Source organism: Rosa rugosa, chromosome 1 (genome assembly GCF_958449725.1).
Source record: "Rosa rugosa chromosome 1, drRosRugo1.1, whole genome shotgun sequence".
Classification (NCBI taxonomy): domain Eukaryota; kingdom Viridiplantae; phylum Streptophyta; class Magnoliopsida; order Rosales; family Rosaceae; genus Rosa; species Rosa rugosa.
The window spans coordinates 63,912,362-63,929,669 of record NC_084820.1 but is presented as its reverse complement, the minus strand read 5'-3'; the positions used below and the strand labels follow the sequence as shown (position 1 = coordinate 63,929,669).

The following is a 17,308-nucleotide window of genomic DNA, read 5'->3' as shown; positions in this document are numbered from 1 at the left end:
CAAAATAAGCCTTTGGGCTGAAAGATCCCTTCTCTTTCATTTGAGTATGATTAGCGTAGCAAATAACAGTTTTTGAAGGATGTGTTATCTTGAACATGTTGTAAATTAGTTCCATAATCAAAAGCTAGTAAAAGTTGTTGATTATGTACACTACTGTAGTAATTTGAGTACAATTTAATTCTTTCGATGAACTTTCTTGTTGGTATGTGGATTTGAGAGAGACTTGATACCAGATCTTGATTGGTAAAAATAATTTCGAATACGTATGTTATGCCCTTTGCAACATAACAATTGAGAAGTGTCTATCAATCACGCTTTCAAGATATTTATCATTTTGCATAATGGTCCGTTGTGTTTCGAATTATTGAATGTACATCAATTTTTCATCATTTGGAAGGTGCAAATATGGATGAGGTTGAATCTTGCTTGTACAACTTATTCAAGGATGAGGAGAATACGTATTGGATTGACTAGATGCCACCCCAGTGATTAGACGTTCCACGCTTGTGATTGGAATTTGATGGTTCAATGACTTCAATCCAAGTTGGAGAAAATGAGTGAGATGTTTCATTTGTTGCGTTGGCAAAATATATTGATTTGGCCATTTTTCTTGTTGAATATTTGATTTGAAAGATCAGGCAAGGTGAGCTGTTAAAACTTAAAACGGGTTATTCGAAGGTTTTGTTGGAGGGCAATTCTCAGTTGAACATCACTTGGCGTATTCGTTGTACCAAGGGACTTTTATTTTCGCCTTCATTCTTTATCCCTGATCGAGTATGTATGCTTTCTTCTTCTTCTTTTGGCTAATGAGTTTAAATATATCTAATTACGAGAAGCAAAAGTTGTTGATGATTCTAATGACAGTTAAATATAAATATATATGAAATCGATTGAGTATGTGAACAAAACTGAACGAATCAGAAACATTACCATACGGTAAATCAGCGAGGGAGTTTAAATCACATGATTCATGTTAAAGCAGCATCTTTTATTTCCCTTGTAGTTTATATTAGATGTGCATAGTTGAAGGGTTGACTTTGAATACCAATTTTCGCAGGCATTTGTATGAAACCTGTGATCACTAGATAATTTAGGGTTTCAATAACTAATAGCATTTTTACTATGCCATTGCTGAAGTGCTTAATCATTTAGTGTGTTCGTTGAGCTCTTATTTAACACACTAAATTATGTAAGATATATTCTCTTAAAGCATCTGATCAGATGCTCCTATTATTCATCTTTGGTAAACAACTGCATAAAATCACTTTTAGCTAATTGTACAATTAGCTTTGTCTCCCACTTTCATCAGTGTCTTGTAGCTCTTTCGGCTTATAATGAACTAAAATTTGATGCCATAGTTGTCTTTTCTGGATCTCGATTCTTCACTTTGTTTTTTACACTCAATGATCAAACTTAGTTGGTATAAATGGGTCCTGATGTGTTTGCTCAGAGAATTGATTGTTGCCTTTACTATTTCCTGATCTACCTTATCTTCTATTTCTTCAATGAGTGGTAGCTCCTTCCCTATAGTTATAGACTTATAGTACCTCTTTGTCTGGTTTATTATTAATTGCATTGAGATTTTTCGAGTTGTATACTTGTATCTAACATCTACTAGATGGTCGAGGTGAGATAACATCAATGTGATGTCAATTAGTAGTATACTACGAACCATTTGTCCGTGTTCAACACAAAAAATTGTGAATAATTCAGACCAGCGTTATGGCTATTATGATTTGATTTTCATAAAATAAAATGACTTCTTCCAGCTTTTGTGTTCTCCATTATTGAAGATGGCCCAGATTATCAATTGAGTTCATTTTTGTGGATATATAACCATTAAATTCTTCCCAACCCTCCCTTCATGTCCTATATAATGGGACCTAGATCTTTGAATATGTAAGTTATGGTCCTCAAAAGTTGGGGAAACTTTCATTAGAAGTTGGGGAAACTTTCACTAGGGTCCTAAATTTTCTGGCTCCATGCACCTTTACTTAACTCAATCATGCATGCTAGTCTACAATACCAGGGTTCTAAGTAAGTATAGCACAAGGTTTCACATGTTTGTTCACAGGGAAATGAGAAACATCCGGTTCAGCATTATAGCAAGAAGCCAAGAACATGCAGAAAGAACAGTCTTTCAACCCATGAAAGAAGGAACTTTCAATTCACAGGAACCGCTAATCATAAAGAAACTTAATTTGAGAATATTGTATTCTTGTGATGCTTCTTCGGTTTCTTCCTCTCCAAGTTCCCCTCAGTCAACTGTCAAGCAGTGACAGCATTATTTTGTTGAAGAAACCAAGGTAAGACTTTCATTCGCATTTTCACCAGAAAGAAGGGAAAATGATGTCTGGGACCAAAAGCATGTATCCTCGATAAAAAAAGGTGAGACGTAACATTTAATATTATTCTTATTCAAGATTATGCGAGCCTAGTATATATGGATGATTCTCATATTAAAACTCAAACTCTACAATACATGTGAATAAGAGTGTTAATTTGATATACAGTCACTCAATAATTATTATCTAAGCTCTATATTGATGATTTTTAGATTAAAACTCAAATTTTAATCCAAGCTCTATATGGATGATCCTCATATTAAAACTCAAATTTTATTTGAGTATCTCTAATTCTATGAATACATAGTACAAGTTAAAAAAAAAATGTATATACAGTTGCATTATATAAGCTCTACGAGTAGTCATTATTTAAACAAGTCACATGTTCAAATTAATCAAAATTAAAACCCAGACTCTACCTAAACATAACTATCACTTTATGAACATATTAGATTGTGAAAAAGAGTGGTATATTAAATATACATATTTTTCTTGTTCGGTGATGACATAAAACTCTAGAGTTGATTCATCGTGTAAAAGTAAAACAAGTCACACTCGTTCACATGCATAGCTAAAAAAGTAAAAATTGCTAATGACTGCAGCTTCTTTTGCGATGGACCCAGAGTGTTCCTAGTTACAGAAAGGACCTCTGTTTGATTATGAGGACTCTTCAATGATTACACACAACTACCTCTTGGCTTGTTAAATCCAAGAGCGTCCCTTGTTCATCTGTCTCCTCCACTTTGCTCCAAGACTATTCACAATTCACAAAAGCCAGGAGGGTACCCCCAAACCAAAACCTCACCCCACAAAAAAATGACCAAATTCAGGGTCCACACTGTGACTCTCCTCTGTTTTCCTTCACTGTTTCATTGCATTCATATCCATTCCCCCCACCTACCCATTACCATCAAACCCAAATTCAATTCCCCCATAACTCGCCCGTGACGATATTGTACCCAGTTCACAGTACATTGTCTGGTAGTAAATAAAACCAAGTAAAAAAGAGTTACCCCAATGGCAAAGAGAAATCATATTTCACATTGATAACCATCATTCCCTATCGTACAAACTAAGAACTGAACCAAGAAACCAAAAAATGGAACAAATGAAACATGGAGTACATGTCTTATGCCTTTTCAACCCATCCTTTTTACACAACATTCCATTTCCCATATTACCCTTCTGAAAACCCTAGTGGCGGTGGTGACCGTGGTGCACACACTCAACTGGAGTGACTGGGAACCTAGCAGTATCAGTGCAGTAGTCATAGACCATGTGGTGGTTCTTAACCCACACCAGCTGGTGGTTCTGGTGGACGTTCAGCTCGGACAGCACAGGCTCATCCCACCAGTACTTCTTGTCTGCGCTGCTGGTGCACTTCTTGGCGTTATCGACTCCGGCCACGGAGACCGGGCACTCACAGGCATTGATGGCAAAGCCCTTATAAGATGCAACAAAGGGTCCATGGGACCAATCGGTCTTGACCCGCCCGCCCTGTGTGGCCCAGTCATCGGCATTCCAGATTGAGCTGTATACCCCCATAGGCTGGTCCTTGGGGAAGGGCAAACCCTTGCTTTCCATGTTTGTGTGTACCCTAATTGGGGTCTCATCCACTAGAAACCTGAAAGAAATGAAACAATGTATTAGTATTATTAGATTAAGAAGAATAAGATGAGACTAATAACAATTATTCTTCCTAATGGCAAAGGCCAAATGGGACCAAATCAGACATCATCATGCAAGATTCGTTGCCCTTTTTCATGGGGTACCCAACCTACGTTGTTTTGCTTTCCAACTTTTATATACCCCACACTGGATTCATGTATCATGACAATTACATGATGACTCTCACGGGTTAAAAACTATTTACTGGAGAGTGGGTAAGTAATTGTGCTTACACTACTTGGCGCTGGTTCCAGAAAATGGAGTAGGAGTGGAAGTCCGTGGTAGGGTCAAACCAAAGGTCGAGCCTTTGCTCTCTATTGCCGACGCCATTGATATAGAGGTTGGTCTGAACAGAGTAAGGCTCCCCTGTGGTGTTGCCCAGGAACTCGAAATCAAACTCGTTGTGCAGTGGACCGTCCGATGACATCTATAATTCGATAACATTAATTGTCAGAGTTGATGGTATGCATTAATTTGCAGTAGCATAAAGACAATAGGAATTGATTATATAAAGTTACAATCTTTCATCATTTACTGAGATTAAAATAAAGGGCAAAAATGAATAGTTAAAAAATCAGGATTGACTGGATGAGAACAAAAACAATGAATGCAGGGATTTAGAATTTTCATGAGGGAACAGAGATCGAGTAGGTAGGAGCAACTAAATCCAATCTAGCTGAGCTGTTATCCACCCAGGAATTCAATCTAATAAAGCATGCACAGATTTAAAATATTAAATGATAGGGTAAATTTTGCTCACATAGAAAGCAGTGACAGTTCCAGCAGAGTCACCCTCTATGAGCTTAATCTGTACGGTCACTTTGCCAAACATGTACTTGTTCTTGGATGAAAACCCAGCTCCTGAAAATTTCAAACCCACAATCACATTAGTCCAATAGAGTTCATATGGATTAAAGGTCGGATCTTTTTAAATGAAAACTCCACATACCGGAAAATTTGTCGAGCTTCATATGAAGAAGCTCGCCTTCGTATGTGAAATGGTCGGAGGCCCAGTAGGGCTGGAAAAGCTGATCGAATTTGGCCGAGCTGACCAGACCCAAGAACAATGAGAGACCCAAAATCACACTGAGAGACAGAGACATGATTTTCGAGGCTGAAGTAGTAGCCATTGAAGAAGAGCTTAAGAGCTTAGAGGAAGAAGGAAAGGGATTAGTAAAGAAGAGTGGAGTGGAGTGAGAGAGCTCTGAGTCTGAGACACGAGAAAAACACCACCTTTTATAGCCCAAATTTGAGTTCGGGAGTCGGGACCCCCAAGAGTCCACGTCATCTGAGTTCAGCCTCCACGTAACCCCGCCACGTACGATATCAAATTTCGATGATTTTAAAATGTAGCCGTTACTCTGCTCCCACATATTAGCTGGCCAAAGCTGTGCGCCTGTGGAGGGGGGCACTACTGCGCTAGGCTACGACATGTTCCTAATCCGGAAAAGTAAAGGGTACAGATTTGGACCAATCAGGACTCGGCACGTGAAGGGTTCCAGCTGGTGCACTGATTTGGCCAGTTGTCACTGGTGATGAGACAAGTTCGATGAAATTTCGAGCGTTTAGGGAAGTGGGGCCTAAACGCTGGGGACGAATGAAAGCCGGGGATCGGGAACTGAAGTGGCACAGTGGCAGTGGGGGGAAAGCGCGGGTGGGAGCGCGTGGTGTGGGAATCTCGGTGTGTGTGGGAAGGGTTCGCTTTTATCTTTGTTTTTTGTTTTTTCACTTTGAGTGATGGCAGTGGCAGTGTGCCAGCTCAGTTGTACAATCGCACTACGCAAAATCCATAATGGCAATTTAAACCTTTTGTTTTCTTCAGTCGACTGCTTGAAATGCGTGCCATATTCATAAAAATTTTAGCCCCTAAAAAAAAAAAATTAGGAAGGGAGCTTGATAATAAACTTGGGTCGGTTAGGAGTTAAATGAGACGCTAAAATGTGTTTGGTTTTATATTGAAATACATCGGGAAGATGAAAGAGTCAGTATTCATGTAAAGTTTGTTTGCGTTGTTTAGGTCATAGAAATTTTGATCGATATTCTATTTCAAATGTCAGATGAGGTATGAAAATGTTTTGATTTGATACTCGAATGTATGAAGAAGACAAATACCTCATTCTTTGTGTAAGGCAAGTGAAAAATGTTTCATCTGCATTCTTTTTTTTTTTTAATAGTCTTCTCAAGCACTAATCTTTGAGGAGAATGGAGTTGGAATTACAAGACTTGCTCAACAAGCTATAAAGAGGAGGAGCAATAAACTATAACCAGATTAGGCCTCTCAATGCAATTGGCCCTAAAAAAGAGGAATATAGAGCCTCGCTCTTAATACTGTTTGTTTTGTGAAGTATGAAAGCATTAAAGTATGCATTGATTTTAGAATGGGAGTCCCACTATAGTTCATTAGTACTAGAGAAGCTGAGAAAATGGGTGAGTGTGGTCCAACTTGGATAAATCATAGTCATGCCCCATTTATTATAGTGCTTGATGCTCCATTATTAGAAGCTTTATGCTCTAATACAAATGGTTAATCATGCTTTCACCGTAAACCACACAAGCAATTAAAAAACTATATACCAAAACTGTGGAAGCCATATTTACTCGTGACTAAAATTAATGAAGTGTTGGAGCTACTGGAAAGAACCAAAAAGTGGTTAACATTTTAAGTATTTACAGTACATTATTACATTTCACATTTTTTTTAACGAATTACGAAGTGTGCTTTATACAGCCTTTAGAAAAGGTTCTAAGCTTAAGCAATGAATGGCTCGGATCCAAATGGCTTGAGATATTTTGGTGAGACTGTATTGTAGGACAGAGGCCGTGCCGTTTGTATTACTTGGACCGTAGCGTTCAATTGCATGGAGTACGATTCTTGCAGTAAAGATTAATATTATTATCCTTTGATTCAAAAAAATAAAAAAAATTATTCCTTTCTACAAAGGTTATTACATTATTGAAGAATATACTAATTAATAATGAAAGAGAATAAATTAACGAGTGTGATAAAAGTTCATTTCAGTTTCGTTTAGTTTATCTCACTACCACTAGAGTCATAGTGTTAAAATTGGTTTCAGTGGTTAGAGCACTCACTACCTAATAACGAAGTCATGGGTTCGAGTCACCATGGGGATAGGAGTGAAATTCTTTAATCCTCTTTAAAAAAGAGGAAGGAAAAAAAAAAGTTTTAAAATTGGTTTCATGTGACTCTAGCGTTCATCCATCATCCCAAATCCTAGTTGAGGAGATTTTGAACAAATAAGGAGGTTCCGTACATTGCCCAAAAAAAAAAAAGAGGTTCCGTTAAGAGACAAATAATAATCTTACTTCTTTATTTAATGGTTTTGTATTCTACCACACTATGTCACTATGAGCTTCAAAAATATGAGTATGCATACAACCCTTAGAATATGAAGAGGAATGAGTCGACTACACAAACTATAGAGAGCGTTACTGAAATTTTACCAAAACAATAGATTTAAATTTATATTCATTTTAAATTTGCAATATAAATTCTCTCTTGTGATTTCATTCTCACAAGTCACAATACACCGCACCGACTAAAGTTATATGCATACGCAATGTTTAACACATCTTTTGCATGCTTACTCTAAATGAAGTAAAAATAAAATTCAAAACAGGTTTCACGTATTTAGAAATTCAAATCATCTGCCAGCAAGTATGATTGCAATTGATGGTTTCTTGCACACATAAACAGTCTCTGAGCCAAAGGGGATGGAGATAGCTATGAGCCTGTGACCCATCATTACAATCTACATATAGGGAAAGACTAGTAGAAGCAATATAGGCAACAGGCTTCATCACCTTCAGGGTATGGGGTCACAGAAACCATTCTTGGCAAACCAGCTCATAAACCCGACCCAGTTTTGGTAGTTAATTTTCGAAGCATTCATGTATGCATTGAATCACAGCAGACCTCTCTATATTTGGATCGCAATCATTTTCTTCGTCCCTATGAGATTCAATCTAAACCACCATGGAGCACACAGATTGCAACTTTACAGTGGAGAAAAACCATACAGGCATACATGGATTCCGGATTCTTATTCAAAAAGAAAGAAAGAAAAAAAAAAAAAAAACATATGAAATTTGATGACGTTTCTGGGATTTGAAAATTAGGAAAAGGAATGAAAAAGAGGCAATAATGCCAACCGATATAGGGCTCGATGATATAGCATAAAATATCTGGGATAATATCGACAGCCCTGTGAAAAAACCCCCAAGTTAAATAATAAAGCATGTGTCAGATAAACAAGGACTTTCGTGATGGAGTATAGGGATGGTAGAGTGCACGCATCTTCACGTCAATATGTCTTATCGATCACAATGATGATGATGATGCTACCTTCAATGTCTCATGACTTTATCCAATCTGCTCACAATCACTCCTCACAAATCTAACTCCACTTTGCCAATCTGCTAGCCTATCACATGTAATCTAGGCTTTAACCATTGGATATGAGACTATCCGCAAATACATCTACACTAAGATTAATGTTAAATAAACCATACTATAAGAAGTAAACTATATTACCCGAATAACCTGCATTTCATTTCACATGACAGTTAATGAAGTGTAAATTTAATATAAAATTTCAATAGACGATGTGATTATGCCCTATAGCTGCCATCTTTTGTACCCAAAAAGTGGTTCACTTTACTCTTACATAACTATTGAGAAACTATCAAATATGGTTTGTAATTACATAACTGTAACTCATCAGTAGTTATAACTTTCAAGTTAGTTTTGAAAATATTTTGAATATCGCGCGACAAACTATCAAGATATGATCTTAACTCATTGCTAGTTATAACTTACAAGCTAGTTTAGAAGATATTTTAAATATCGCTCAACAAATATCGACGGAATTTATAGGTTGTAACCAAGAAATTTAAAACCTTACATTTCTGGCTAATGTGTTTAAGGAATGGTGGGCTGTATTTCTTTTTCTTCCATCAGTGACGATTGGTCTGGTCTGGTTTCTGTTGGGAATGTTAACAGAGTACGCAGCAATATAGCAAATAAAGAGCAATAAAGAGACACCAAATTTAACGTGGAAACCCTTCAAGGTGAAGGGAAAAAACCACGGGACAAACTCCGAAAAACTTCCACTATGAAAATGGGATTACAATCACCAATCTCTCTAGAACACTAGAGGAAAAACTCTCAAGAGAAACACTCTTGGATACACTCTCACAAGGATATTGTAAAAGCAGGACTTTCTTTCTCTCCTTTTACAACTCTCTGTCTCTAGCTCTCTCTATCTTTTCTCTTTCTCTATTCTGCCGAATTTGAGAATGATAGGAACTTCTTCGTTTCTTCCGTCTCTTTTGCATTTGAAGGACTTTGTTTCTTACTCAATTTGAAATGAGTAGCAAGAGGAACACTTACAGATTTTGCTTTGTCCATGTGAAATCTCGCAAGCACCTTTTCAATGTAACTTTCTTGTGATAGCCACAACTGACCTTTCTTTCTATCATGAGTGATCTGCATGCCGAGAATTTTCTTTGAAGGCCCCAAATCCTTCATATCAAAGGATTCATTCAACCTTTCCTTCAACTCCTCAATTTTCCTTGAGTTTGGACCTACAATCAACATGTCATCAACATACAACAATAACATGATAAAGTCTTCAGATGCTCTTCGAATGAACACACAGTGATCTGAGATTGTCCTTTTGAATCCATTGTCTATCATGAATGACTCAAATTTCTTGTACCATTGGCGAGGAGCTTGTTTGAGTCCATAGAGGCTCTTCTTCAGCTTACAGACCATATGCTCCTTGCCCTCAACTTCAAATCCCTCTGGTTGTTCCATGAAAATGTCTTCTTCTAAGTCACCATGAAGAAAGGCTGTTTTGACGTCTAGTTGCTCTATCTCCAGGTTCATACTTGCTGCCAATCCCAACAGTTTCTACAGAAACGATGACAGAGGCGAACTGGGCACGTGAAATGTGTCTGAATTATTTGAGGGTTTCGATTTTCATGGGTGGTGGGAGGTGACGGCTGTTTTCATTGAAAATCTCCAACAATCAAAGAAAGAGCCAAATGTAAAAGCTCAATCTGGCACACGTGACACAATATAATATACACATAGACATGTGTGTGATGCAAAATTTGATGTCACGTGCAGACAAACATTACCTCTCTCTGTGTGTCTATTATTTTCTTGCAAATTAAATTGCAAGTTGCAAACCTGCAAAGTGCAAACACACCACCCTGGAAGCCATCAGAGAGATTTGGCTCATGTTGATGACCTTTTGTGAGCCCAATGATACCTGGGATTTGGTTTTGTTCTTGCCCTTTAATGGGAATCATTCACTTTTTAGTCTCCTGTAATCAGAATCGTGCATTTTCCGACAAGCAAATTTTGTGAACCAAACAAAACCTAAGAGTATTGTTTGAGAATCAGGAGCCGCAGTTGGTACAATGCAATTTTCCAAAGTGCGATGCCCTATTGTCACTAGTTCCAAGCACAAAACATAACTGAGATATTCATCTATCATCGAGTGGGTGTGAACCGTGTGATTGTATTGATTGTGGTAATGAGACATGTAAACTTCATTTAACCATTTCTTGGGGTGCCAATTACTCAAATTATACAACATAAAAAGTACCAACTATTCTTGAATATTATTCGACGTTTTAGCTTCCAAGAAACAGGATGTAATGCCATATCTCAGGGAGAAAAAAAAATCTGAGTTCTACTTTTCAGAAGAACTTGATCAAATAGCACTCTCAATTGCAGTACTTCATAACTGAATGGCTCCTCATCTCTATTTAAACAAGTTGGATATCCAGAAATTACATAATCCCGCACCAAAGTGAATTACTATATCTCGAGTGTGCTAACTATGTCTCAAGCTGTCAAGAGTTTATAAATATATTAGAGATAAAGGCCTTCAATTGCAAGAAATGCAAATTAGAGTTCTTACAAGAGTTCTACTCCTTTATGCCTAAGATAATCCTATTTACAACATCAACTGGCAGAGCATAAGCTGGATCTATGGGTTTCACCCCTGGATACTCAAGGAGGGAAAGCCCTGCATCAAAAAGCATCAACCTCAGTCATGTGATAAAAACTGCGGCAAGCAAACAGCAAATACCAAAGAAAAATACTACACGACAAGGGCAGCTTAGGTATATATGGTAAGTTATTCTTTTGCTTAAACCTAATCTCACTTGCCAAGAGATACTTATAGAAGGAAAAGCACATGAGGAATTTAAATCTTCTTATGTAAACATTTCAGGTTATTCTAATGTAGAACAGTAGAAGCAGAGGCTCCGACTGGGTATCTACTATTATCATTCAGAAAGGTTCAACAGGCTAAGTAACAAAATGTTGAAAATAAATAAAGGCAGAACCAAAGCAATTGTATACCTGCTACACCAAAGTAGGTATGATAGGCATCACATGCATCATCTGGTCTGTCTGAAATTCCTCCATTTTCAATGTCCTGCAATTTTTAATAATTAACCACAACATCTCATTTAAATTCAGTCTCATGATTAGAATTTCACTTTCGAAACTCCTAAATTCCAAATGTACAAATAGGTTGTGTAAAACCTGACAGTCTAAAATGAACTTGGCAAGCTTTTCCTTATTGATCCAATGAACTCTGTCAATCATGATCAAACTAGATAGAACCCACCATGAGTAGCACACCTGAAATGAAGCACAAATGCAGTGAAGAAAAGTCCAGTAGTGCTAACAGAAACATTTCAATTATGAACCCCATGCACATCAGTATCTCTCTGGATGGCCATTAAGACTCACCAAAGCAGAAAAAAAAAAGAATCACAAACATATCAAGGTAGTTCAAGAATGATAAAAGTAACACCAAAAATTTTATTTCAGCAAAATAATAAAATACAATACAACACCCACATCAGGAAGCTTCTCAGGACGGCCATTAAGACCTCCTGCTTTCACTTGCCGCTCACATAACCACCATCCAAGAAGGTCCTTGTCAATACGATGTAGAGACCCCGTGATAGCTAGAGCACCCACACAACAAAAAACTGCATCACAATGGATAAAGCAGAACATCAGTTTTGAGTTAATATTGACATATAGATAATAAAACGGCATGATCACTATTCATTACCGGATCAGACATGTGGTTGCATTATACTAAGATGAAGATACATCTATATGCTTGGGACAGAAGATTTAAGGAGATATGGATCAATGTACCAGATAAGTTACACTCAAGATCAGTTTCTGTTAAATTACCTTTCTGTCAAATTGTCAACAGATTGTACATATGGCATAATAAATCAGTAGACAAATTCAACCAGGCCTTGCACCAGTTCATGATTATTGATTTTTATTCTGGAATAAAAGATTATGACAAGATCCATCTTTCAAACAAATCGACTATGTCACTGACAATACTTCGAGTCAAAATAAAGACAAAAGAATGACAACCTAAGCTTAAAACTTAACTAGCAAGAACAGGTGCTATACTGCTATTGCCATTGAAAAGAAAAGAAGGAAACACCTTGAATAATGTATGAAATTCCCTCCTCCAAAAACAACTGATTGAGAATGATTGAATCTATCCTAAGAATGAACCTACTGGAAAATCTAAACAGAACTTATATAACAAGAAAAATTACAAACAAATAAAAAGGAAAAAAAAAAAAAAGAGAAAAAGAAGAAGCCAAAAATGGATGCATAACATGACGGTATGATGAAGCATTAAACAGAGAGTGAATAACAGCGCCACCAGGTGTGTGCATAACATAACAGAGTTGGAAATGTTTCTGGGTAGATAACATACTTTGACCAGCATGAGACTCTCCACCAGGCGTGCATCCAAATCCGCCATCGTGATTTTTACAACTTAATATGTAGTATACAGCCTTCTCCACATTAATTTTATCCAAATGATGTAGTAATGCTAGACAACAGATAGCAATATACGAAAACCTAAAAAAGGAAGAAAAATTATTAAAAAAAAAATATTTCTTAGTTGCTTTGTAGTTTTTTATTTTATTTTTTTCTTTTGAATATCTTTCATTTAACAACAGAAAATAAACTGTTAGTCAATCATGCTTTAAAAAAAGGAACGGTAACTTAACAAATCATAAGATACCAAACAGAAAGGAAATCAAAAGAGTACCGCGTATCAACTTCACCCCACATGTCCCCTGAAAAAGAGCCATCTTCATTTTGCAGCCCAGCTATATCTGAGTTGAATGTTAAGCCAGACAAAATTTGCTAAATTCATTCACACTCCTTTCTATAGTTGGTTGCATAGTTAGTAAATTCCTGTCTCTGTTCAATATACTTCTGTAAGCTCTGATTTATACGCAGCCTCTCAACACAAGATGTAACAATTTTTCTAATACCATTGACCAATTCAAAAGGTAATGCAGATTTATTTCAAAGTTTAGAATAAAAATATATGCCAAAGGATACAATTTGCAACCTTTTCGGTATCCAAAACATCAACCTTGTCACATAAGGCCAAAACCTGCACGGCACTTAGGGTATAAAGTATGTGTGGGTCATGTCCAATGTTACCACCAAAACCACCTGCATAAACCACACTGAATCAACATTCTTCTTACAACTCCAAATCACCAAAGAAGCAATGAAGATAAAAGTACAAGTTTAGTATTGTTGGGAAGAAATTTATATAAGCTAAATACCTGATTCATGCTGGCACTGGAGGACCTCTGAAACAACTTCATTGACATCGACAGTATCAAGCTTTCCAAGAAGATCAAGAGTGGTCAAACCCCAATATGCCCCATTCAATCTTATATGCTCCATCAGAACTGATTCATAAGAATCCTTTTCCTGAAATAGCATTACCTTGTTGTCAATATTATGTATAATCTATAAAGCAAAACATCCATATGTGTACTTGGATTCAAATTTGACCTTTGCTTTCGATAGAATGAATTGAACATGTTTCCGAGCAGCCAGCTCTGCCATCTGCTAAAATTTCAATATTAGGCAAAGATATGGTAAAATGTGCCTAATATGCCTCGAGTGGCTCTTCCAGAGAGGTTGATACAGAGAGTGCAAACTGGGTGCGCAAATGACAACCAGAGATCATAAAACGATGGTCAACAGCAATGTGAAGAGAAAATAGAGGAGACACTGAGACAGTAATACAATAAAAGAAGAATAAATGTAAGCATCGGCCTCGTGGCTGAAACAAATGTAGGGTGCTGGTATATCCCCAGAACAAAACCAGAAGACAGACTTCATTTTTGTTTCAATGTTCATTGCCTTTACTAATGAACACAGAATGTATTTTAGATCTGGATAGTACACTGCGCTCTCTGGATTAATCAATGACAACACTATCAGCCTTTCCAGCAATAGCTATTTAGCTCTCTAAGTTTAAATCATCATCAACAGACTCCCATAATTATATTCCTAGCAAACTAGCAAAGGTTCTGAAATAACAAAGTCCACTGAAAAGTACATACAATATCAGGCAAATGTGAACCATAAAATATTGAGATCAAGTGAACCCATATGTGCAAAAACTTCAAATCACTAAATTAAACTCCCAAGCAATCGATCAGACAGATCAAAACAGTAAAGAAAATGCAAAATACCCAAGAGAATAATAAGATTGATAAAAGGGGAATAATAAGCAGTGAAACGAAGATTGAAAGACGAAGACGAGTTCAGAATTGGAGACGAAACTTACTTTGATGTTTCTGCAACTAGTTTGCTGTGTCTTCTCTGCTCAAGTCTTCTTCTCCATTTCAGTTAGAAGTTAGAACAGAGGGGCGGAAAAACGACATCGTACACCTCGCTGTTTAACCCCGTTCCTTTTAGCAAATGCTAATCAACCGCGGACCCTCTGCCCAATGATAATAAAGAAAAAGCCCAAACAAATCGTCTAGTAACGTAGCAGTGGCGAAGAATGTCTGATTGTTTTAAGGGGCCTAACCTTGTATTTACAAAGACGTTTACAATCAAATGCGCATCTGATCATTTTCAATATTATTCAACTAATTAATTAGTATATGTTCATTCTAAAAAAAAAAACTAAAAAAAAACACTGGTATATGTTTGATTTTGAGGGAAGAAGACGAAAATAAGGACGAATTAACCATTGGATATATATCTCGCAAATCATCTGAGAAATTGCGTCGATTTTGGGAATTGGACGAGAGAGAGAGAGAAGCCATGAAGGAGGAAGCTTACCATTAATCCGAATAATCAGTCTTAAAACTTTGCGAGAAATAGAAACACTACGTTTATACCTTGAAATAAATAATCTCAATTCAGGAAATTCTCAAGTACTTACATGCATGTCACATACACATTTACAAATATGACAACACATTTGTTGTCATTGCAGTAATATGAGTCATTTTAAGTGTAATTTTAGTTTTGTTTGAGATGATTACTCAATTTAGAACATTGTTACATGTTTGTGAACAATTTGTTGTTAATATTGTAACAAAATTTTCATTCAGAAATTAACATGTATGTACTGTTGATGAAATTTCATAAGATAGTATGTTTTATCATGTTTGCAAAGTGCCTACACACTTAGTCTTGAAAAAAGAGACCAACATTTGCTGGAACCCTCACCCATCAATTTTTATTTCATATTAATTAGATAATTCTTCTTATTGTCTTATCAATCATCTATGTTCTAGTCACATTCAACACATATCGGACTGTAGAATCTAATTCTATCCTTTTTTTCCCCGATCCAATGTCTACTTCGCGGTACCTCACCTCCTTGAGAAAAGTCGATCTCATCCTTACCACCAACGCCTGACGTGAAGATTAGATCGTCGATCAGATCTGATCACAAAAAACCAACACATTATGAAAATAGCCACAATTCGCCACACCTTGCTTTAACCAATTAAGCTACCCTCTCGCAGGCAGTACACAGATTTTCACAAGACAAGGTTGGAGCTCCTTGACTCGATCGATAGAGGTTGGATTAAAGCTGTTGTTAGCTAGGTGAAGCAAACCATAACAAAGACCTGAAAATCAAAAATCCAAAGTCAATTGATATCTCAAAATAAGGTAAATCAACTGAGGAAAGTTTATGAAACTAATATGGCTTTTTAGCTTACAAGTATTGATACACACACAACCATCTACAAGTGCTTTTGACATTGCGCTAAAATCTCGATAAACGAATGTTCGATAAATTAACAACCTCAGTTAAATAATAAATGCATGTAGTCTTAACTCAGGCTAATGTACAAAAATAATAACCTCGCCAAATGCTTAAAATAATAATTTTTCTAGACATCAATTTAGAGCCCTGTGAATATATAAATAATTGATGAAACACAAACGAAATGGCACATAAAAAATTCCTACTACATATTAAGAAACTTTAAGAATTTCTAATTTTTCAATTTAGCTATTTCTCAAAACATGCATCAATAGTCCTTCACTTTTTCCTTCTATCTGAACCGAATTGAACTTCATCTTTGATTTCTTGCAAGGCACGCATGCACCATATTTGACATAGTCCATCAATGGACTGAGTTACATAATTTAATTAGGGAAAACATTAGGACGTGTATTACCAGCCAAATCTAATTGCCGTCGGGAACCCTCTCTCGCGAGAGTCAGAGAGAAAGACATCAATTTTTTAAATTATAACACTTATTTGACCATAAAAGAGTTTCACATGTTGTTCAGGAAACAAACACAAAGGAAAAGATAATTGAAACCTAAGACCACCGAAATGAGCATGTGGCTCCCGAAACCTAGCCGCCTCTCTAAGTGGAGGTTCTCTTTCCACATCAGGCTGTTGGCATGCAGCCCTCCAACATTGATGCCTCTCGACTACAACCCATAAAAGCCAACTACTGGTGGCTTTACCCAGAATCTCATATCACCGAATCGATCTGGGCAAGATTCAAAATAGGGGGCTTGGAATTTTGGGATAAGGATCCGACCGAGGAGAGGGCGACTCAAACCTCCTGATGACTCGAAAACTCGATGGTCTGGGCTTGACGGTCTTCTGATTTACCCATGGCAGCAGAGGCTTGCTTCTGGTGACCAAAACAGAGCATCATGGCTCGCTGCACTTTCGATTGCAGATGTGGGGACCGGAACCCGGATATGATTGATGGCGGTGCGAATCTTTGCGCTCCAATCTGTGGGAGTGGAGGAGATAGTCGTCGTGCGTCGTTTTGCAAATGCATTGATGGAAGAAAGCCAGGCCTTGGTGAATGCCGGCAAGGTGACCGGAGGTGAGAAGATGGTGGCGTCTGCTGCGTTTGGCAAGGGTGTAGCAGGTTGGGTGCCCAGATCATCT

General features: G+C 37.1%; 2 protein-coding genes across 5 annotated transcripts; both read right to left on the bottom strand.

The window, feature by feature from the left end:
• Positions 1 to 3,363: 3,363 nt before the first annotated feature.
• Positions 3,364 to 5,414, bottom strand: LOC133726076 (xyloglucan endotransglucosylase protein 6). The gene is made up of 4 exons (XM_062153547.1): positions 4,963 to 5,414; positions 4,774 to 4,874; positions 4,247 to 4,440; positions 3,364 to 3,969 (listed from the first exon to the last, which is right to left on the bottom strand). The coding sequence occupies exons 1-4, from the start codon at positions 5,384 to 5,386 to the stop codon at positions 3,540 to 3,542; spliced, it is 1,149 nt and encodes a 382-aa protein (XP_062009531.1). The 5' UTR covers positions 5,387 to 5,414; the 3' UTR covers positions 3,364 to 3,539.
• Positions 5,415 to 10,752: 5,338 nt separating this feature from the next.
• Positions 10,753 to 14,915, bottom strand: LOC133726075 (geranylgeranyl transferase type-2 subunit beta 1-like). 4 transcript variants are annotated; one of them, XM_062153544.1, is made up of 10 exons: positions 14,711 to 14,915; positions 13,927 to 14,074; positions 13,692 to 13,842; positions 13,459 to 13,575; positions 13,160 to 13,226; positions 12,818 to 12,966; positions 11,920 to 12,053; positions 11,599 to 11,697; positions 11,413 to 11,488; positions 10,753 to 11,074 (listed from the first exon to the last, which is right to left on the bottom strand). In XM_062153544.1, exons 2-10 carry the CDS (start codon positions 13,978 to 13,980, stop codon positions 10,974 to 10,976), a joined length of 948 nt encoding a protein of 315 aa, XP_062009528.1. In that variant the 5' UTR covers positions 13,981 to 14,074; positions 14,711 to 14,915; the 3' UTR covers positions 10,753 to 10,973. The 4 variants fall into 4 exon arrangements, with proteins under 4 accessions (XP_062009528.1, XP_062009529.1, XP_062009527.1 ...); XM_062153545.1 differs by having other exon boundaries at positions 13,927 to 13,983; XM_062153543.1 differs by having other exon boundaries at positions 13,927 to 13,980; positions 14,711 to 14,913.
• Positions 14,916 to 17,308: the final 2,393 nt, after the last annotated feature.